The sequence below is a fragment of the Microplitis mediator genome, chromosome 3 (genome assembly GCF_029852145.1).
Source record: "Microplitis mediator isolate UGA2020A chromosome 3, iyMicMedi2.1, whole genome shotgun sequence".
NCBI lineage: Eukaryota > Metazoa > Arthropoda > Insecta > Hymenoptera > Braconidae > Microplitis > Microplitis mediator.
In genome coordinates, this window is record NC_079971.1 from 9,632,010 (window position 1) to 9,639,352 (window position 7,343).

General features: G+C 27.6%; 1 protein-coding gene across 1 annotated transcript; it reads left to right on the forward strand.

The window, feature by feature from the left end:
- Window positions 1-4,364: 4,364 nt before the first annotated feature.
- On the forward strand, window positions 4,365-5,936 carry LOC130666046 (39S ribosomal protein L33, mitochondrial). Its single transcript, XM_057466699.1, has 3 exons — window positions 4,365-4,578; window positions 5,514-5,617; window positions 5,692-5,936. Exons 1-3 carry the CDS (start codon window positions 4,535-4,537, stop codon window positions 5,799-5,801), a joined length of 258 nt encoding a protein of 85 aa, XP_057322682.1. The 5' UTR covers window positions 4,365-4,534; the 3' UTR covers window positions 5,802-5,936.
- The last annotated feature ends 1,407 nt before the right edge of the window (window positions 5,937-7,343 follow it).

Genomic DNA, 7,343 nt, shown 5'->3' on the forward strand with positions numbered 1-7,343 from the left:
TATTAATTTGAATAAAAGATCACTTTCATAATTTATAAACTTATAGTTTGTTTAATTAATTGATACGTCTCAAATGAAATATTCAGTAGTTTTTAATTTCTACATCATAATTTTCAAATTAGTCATTATCAGCATCTTGTGTGGTTTCTATGCCTTCTTTTTCTTTGACATAAATTGCTGATTTACAAATAAATTGTATGAACTGTAACGTCTTTTGAATTGAAGAAGAACAATATCTTGCTGCAAAAAACGAAAGCTTCTCCTTTGAAGTAACTACTAAATATTGTACTTTAATATAAGGAATCATTACGAGGCTTGTCAAAAACTGCAATTACTCGAACTTCCAAGTGTTAAATAATTTATTGCTATAATGTTTCGCTAATATTTTGCGGGGTTAAGAAAAATTCAAGATAATACTATTTCTGATAAGAAAGTATATGTAAAATTGTCCAAACAAAAATGTCTGTCCCACCACTATAAATGTAAAAATTATTATAATAAAAAAGTTCCTCATCACCATATTGTCATAACGCTATTATTATTGTATTTTTATATTCAAACTATTTTAACGATTGATATTTAACTCAGAGATAATTGTCCAATTATCCAAATATGATATATTTTTTTTGTTATGAAACCTTTAGACATTCGGGGTTGTTTTTTAAATTTTTATTATTGTTAATATTCTACTCAAAAAAAGTTGCTATTATGTCACCATTTGGAGTCGTCATGGCATCGGTTGTTACCCGGGAAAAAATGATTTTGCCTAATATATAATCATTTATAAATGATCAGATCCAAAAATTGGCCAGATCTGATTATATGTAATCATATATGATTATATATAACCATGCATGAACGAATATAGTCATTTTTAGAATCTCATTTAGAATATCTGTAAATTATGAATTAAGTAATTTAATTAGGATCTATTGTCTTCGTCAATATAAATGTCGGTTAAATTTAAATTAAAAAAAAAAAAAATTGTCCGTCGACTACTATTTTACTACCAGGTCACCTGTCCATTTAATGTCCCCCGTCGATGCTGCTTAACTTTGGCGATCGCTGGATTGTAGTCTGATCCTCTAGTTTGTTATACACTTATAATTAGGAAAAGTTTATGGCATTACTTAAATCAAATAATCAAATTGATACACCCTACGTAAATAATTCACCTAATTATAAATTTGGTTTTGTACATAAATTACAATATAGAATTCATTGGATACATATAATTAAATCTATTTAACTATAAACTTATAAAGATTCGTATATAAATCGATATCGATTTATACTTTTAAATTGTTGTCGAAACCTCCCGATGAAAAAAGATTTTATACAATTGTATAGAATTATATATCAATTATATATGGACTATATATAATTATATATAGACTATATATAATTGGATAGAAAAAATGGCCCGATCCAATTGTATACAATTTGTATAGAAAATTGTATACAATTCTATACAAATTGTATACAATTCTATATAATTATATACAATTCTATACAATTCTATATATTGCAATTATATAGAAATGTATATAATTATATAGAATTGTATATAATTTGTATATAATTTGTATAAAATTGTATATAATTATATAGACTTGTATACAATTTGTGTAGAATCGTATACAATTTCTATACAGTTATATACAATTGGATCGGGCCATTTTTTGTATATAATTTTATACAATTGTATAAAATCTTTTTTCATCGGGCTTTGAACATTTTTTAAGTATTGGGGATTTAAGTTTGATTGATAGTTGCAGATACAAATTGAATAACATTGATATTAAAAAATTGTCATATTATGTAATATATATATATTTTGGAACTATATCCATAATTAAATATTTATAGGTTTCATATCAATGAAGTCTGATCAGATCTAATCATACATAGACATATAACTACATATAAGTTTATATTAGTCATGTCTGATCAGATCCAATCATATATAAACTTATGCACGACTATACATGAATTTATATTAGCCATGTCTGATCAGATCTAATTATACATAGGCCTATATCTAATTATATATGGGTTTGTATCAATCATGTCTGATCAGATCTAGTCAGATATAATTCAGGTCTGATCAGATCTAATTATGTATAGACCTATATATAGCTTTATACATAGTTTGAGACATAATGTATTGGTCAGACATGATCAGATCAAATTATATATAACGTCATACATAATTTTATATGGAAGTAGATATGATTATATATAATCATACATAAACTTATATATAATTATATATAATATTATATATAATCATACATAATTATATATAATTATGCAAAATCATTTCTTCCCGGGTATGGAGAATGTTGTCATAGCAACGGCTGCTATGGAGACTGCAGTCACGGTTTCTATAGTGTCTGCTGTGATGGCAACGGTTGCTATGGTGTCCGCTTTCATGGCAACGGTTGTTATGGAAACTGTTGTCATAGAAACGGTTGTTACATGGGAATGGTTGGTCATATTAGTAGCTGATTCGGACTGTAGACGCGAGTTGGCGCGCAAAAGCCTTCTCGTATAAAAGAAAATTAATGGACATAGAAATAATATGATAATTTGTAAGTAATTTCAATTACTCGGTTTGAATAAACTACTTTTCAAAAACGTAAATTGTAATTAACAGTAAAAAAATAAACGAAATAATAAATTTATTTGTAATAAAAATTTAATTAAAAATCTAGCATGGCTATTATAAGGGTCTTCGACAGAAATAAATTTTTTTTTTTATGATAATGATAATAAATTTTTGGATTAAAAATAAATTTAAGAAATAATTATTTGTTTCGATTGATTAAAAACCCGATGTTCAAATTATTGCCAATTAATCTAAGGTATTGACAGGCAGCGCCACAATGTTGTTAGATGTATGAAATATAATATCCTTACAATTAGCATCGATTGTTTATAATAAAATTAGTCAATTAATACTACTGTATCAATAATTCAAATGAACCGGCAATCACCGACAAACGATTTTCTAACAATTGGAATAAAAAAATTTGTAAAATATCGAAGTAGAGGGGGTAAATAAAAAAAAATATAGGCTAAATTTTATTTATTTTTTTATAAATAAACAATTACCCGACAAACAATTATAATAGACCAACATTGACCGACAAACGACCAACAAACGATTCCAATTAAAATAAATCGGATCGGTTTATAATGAGGGGCTAAGTAAGTGGAGCTCATTTCTCTGTACAAAAAAAAAACTAAGTTTTACGAATGATTTTGTGTCTTACCACCAGCAATCGCGTGGCGCTACCATAAAATTCCAACAACTATACAGTAATAATGATAACGATTTAAGTAATTATAATTTTTTCTTTTTAAATGTCATTAAATTTGAAATTCTAATAAAATACTGACAAAGTCAGGATTCAAATTTAATGACATTTAAAAAGAAAAAATTATAATTACTTAAATCATTATCATTATTATTGTATTGTTGTTGGAATTTTATGGTAGCGCCACGCGATTGCAGGTGGTAAGACACAAAATCATTCGTAAACCTTAGTTTTGTTTTGTACAGAGAAATGTTGAAACTGACTTTGGTCAACATAGAAAAATTTTTAAATAGAAAAATTTTTTCATAGAATTGTTGTGTCATAGAGATATGCAGAATAGAGAAATATTAAGGAGAGTTGTATAGTTATGGAGAAATTCCATAATATAAATATGTTAACACCTAATTCTGTCATATTATAGTAAATTTTGTGGAGACTTAATTTTCATAGAGATATATAATATAGAGATATTTTGGACATGAATTATTTTCGCACATATTTATACTTAATAGAATAAGTTTACATAGAGATAATTTTACATAGAATTATTTTGCAACATAAATATATTTAGTATTGATATTTTCGCATAGAAATCTATTTAAGAGAGTTGTATGTTGATAGAGTAATAATAGTAGAGATGTGTAAGGCACGCTTGTAACCGGGTACGGTATGAATACCCGCCGCTGATTGTTTTTTTTGTAATGTCATCACATACTTTAGGTGCCCTGATAGCCACTTTAATCGTAAGTTAACTTCAAGCTTCTGCCGTATTCGGAAGCCAACTTAAAGGAAAGTGTTGGAGAGCAACTAGTTACGATCAAGTTAACAGTAAATTGTCTGTAACCTGAATTCAATTTGACTACAACACTACAAGTGTTCCTGTTAGACAATGATGTTATGTTGATTGAAAGTTTCACTTCAAATTGATGACAAGTTTTTCTGTCAAATTACATTCAGTTGACGGCCGTAGATTTGCGTCAAATTGCGAGCAAGTTATCCAGCAAAGGCTTGCCAGAAACTTGTTGTCAAGTTAGCCGAAAATGTTTCACTGCAGAACTTGCTAAGTAAAGTGTAGTTATCAGGGTGTGTGTGTAATTCATTTTTCTCGAGCTCTTAACTATCACCGATATATAAAATTAATGGAATACGAAACAAACAACGTTAACGAATATAATTATAAATTGTTATAATTTCGGTAAATAATTCACATCATGTTTCTCACAGGTTTATCATTTGCTAAAAAAGCCAAAAGCAAGTAAGTTTATTTCTGGAAATAATAAATAAAGTAATCATCGGGATTAGATTTTTTCGAGCTTGAATTATTTTGAGCATCAAGTAAAAGACCCTAAACCAGATCACTATCATTAGTAGCTCACTTTTACTGATTATTTCGCTTTTGTTATTTTTATAAAAAAAAAAAAAATTAACGAATTTCATAATTTATTATAAATTTAAGTTAAGTTACTGTTTTTAAATCCCGCTCAACCGGCCAATTTTTACTTTACCGTTCGTTAGGTTAGGTTAGCTTCAATTCTTTAATAATTGTTATAATTATATATATGTTAGTCAATATATATTTTAAATTTGTGGGAATTAAATAAAGTAATATATTTTATCAATTATCCACCAAATCAATAAACTTATCGTAAATAGTTATAAAAAACAAAAAAGAATTTTTCATTTCTCATACCAATTAATAAAGAGTGAGGAGCTAATCTCGCTCCAATCAAAAGCGATTGGCTAATGAATCTTTTACCTTGATTCATTAATTATTTTTTAAATCATAGCATTTTGTACGAGTGTGATTTAAAACAATCCGAAATGATTGAAAACAATTCAATTCTAATACTTAAAAGATATACATTCATCATTGAGTAAATCATTTTCTTTAGTCAGGGTAACTGACAATAGGCAGTGTGTACAATTTTGAAATTAGTAAATAAAACTGAAGAAGATTAAAAATAAAAAAATGCTTATGTAGTTAAATGAAAGATCAGTATGTGCGTTTTTTTCAATTTAATTACTTTAATTAGGTGATTCACCTATTTATAATTTATAAGTTATCTCATCAGATACTTTCAAACTCATTGAAATTTTATTGAAGTTGACAATATTTTCTTAATCTATAAGGATGAGAAAAGTGTTGTTGATAGATAAAGTTTTATTAACAAATATATTATGATTGTTTAGACATGTTTTAATGATGGTGGAAAGTTTAGTGAGTGGACATAAGATAAATAGAATTCGTGAAAGACTTGCCGATAAATTGGAATTCATGTTCTTCGATCCCTATGGTAACTTTGATTTATTAATTGAAATTTATTTCGTAATAATTTGTGTGAAACACTTATATTTATTTTAATTTTAGTTCAGCAAGAAGTAATGTACAGAGAAAAAAAAAAGCTTTGTAATATATATAGATTGAAAGAGACATCAAAACCATATCCTGTCCGTAAGAAGCATTATTGGGAATCTTAATTTTAATTTCATATTACTCATGTTTTGAACGCTTCATTATAATTAATATAGTACTTGATGATTTTTAAAATGATTCAAACCATAATTTATAACAAATAAGTTTAAAACAATAAATATTTGGATTATTGAATAATAGCTATACCAAAATATGCTTGTTTCTAAATTCCTTTAACAATCGAATCAATAAGTAATAAAATTAAGTATCTCGTCATGTATTCATTTCGTACTTGCTTATAAGCACCCCAAATCACTAGTCTATGCTGAGACAACTCCATGCAGTAGATTTCTGTACCGGTATAATTATGTGATAGAATCAAGAAAAATGTTTCTGGTTCAAGCAAAAGAATTTCCTTCAACAAATCAAATTTCTCAAAGCAACAGTCTCTTAACGCCAAAACGTGTGTATGCACCAACCAAGAAATAAAGTAGCCTAGACCAAGACGATCATTTCTTGGGAGAAAATCACGAGATCATGCCCAGTCGTTTGTAGTGTTCCTGGTAAGCAATATGATTTTTTTTTTTTTTTTTCAGAACATATTTTGAACTTGAAACCAATTTAGGCATGAAAATACTTCTCTGTCATTTGACAAGTACCTATATTGATGGTAGTATATTAAATCCTATATACATATTTTATTGTGGCATCACAGGGTTGCAAAAAATGCATTTTCAATATAATTGATTAATCACACTGAAAAAAAGAAATATTCGTCCCAAATCAATTTATTCGTGAGTTTTTTTATAATATTTTTTAATGACACATAAATATATTTGGTACAACTAAGTATGACAGTTGATTCAAATAATTTTATATCATTTTATTTTTATTCGAATTATTCATTTTTTTAACCCTTAACGGCCACACGGGGTGATTAGTAACCCCAGGCTTAAAAAAAGTGGGATTAGAGGTCTTAAACCTTTCAAATAAATACAATAAACGCCATCTGCCGGTGACAGACATGTGTGAGATGTGACTTCACTACATAGAAAGCCAAAGAAATGCACAGTGGCGTTGTGAGCATTCGTTTTATCAGCCTGGGGTGACTAGTTACCCCAGTGTGGCCGTAACCGCAGTTCAGTCACAATATTTATTTTATTTTTATTAACTTATTTCAGTGTCAATCGATAAAATAAAGATAAGTTGTTCATTTTTTAGTAATAAAAAATATATTTTTCTCAATTTATCTATAAATTGTCTTATTGAGAAGGTTTGCATGTTTTAGGTTTCCACTATATTCAAATGGTCTATAACTTATTGAGCCACACCGTCCATCGTACGGTAATACACCATTTAAATATAGTGGAAACCTAAAACATGCAAACATGCAAATAACCTTCTCAATAAGACGATTTATAGATAAATTGAAAAAAATTTAGATAGCCCGAACTGGGAATCGAACCCAGACCAATTTGGTATCGCGCCGAGTGCTCTACTTTTTTTTTTTTTTTTATAAAGAAGTTTATTTGCGATTAGGGAAATACAAATTTTTTAATATATTACAGGCAGCAAAATTAACTTAAAAACTAGCCATACATGTTTTT

Excerpts from the sequence above, each read along its gene's own strand:
- LOC130666046 (XM_057466699.1), top strand. The coding sequence starts at position 4,535 with ATGTTTCTCACAGGTTTATCATTTGCTAAAAAAGCCAAAAGCAA. Across the intron at positions 4,579-5,513 it reads GCTAAAAAAGCCAAAAGCAA|ACATGTTTTAATGATGGTGG; the intron begins GTAAGTTTATTT and ends ATGATTGTTTAG. Across the intron at positions 5,618-5,691 it reads CATGTTCTTCGATCCCTATG|TTCAGCAAGAAGTAATGTAC; the intron begins GTAACTTTGATT and ends TTTTAATTTTAG.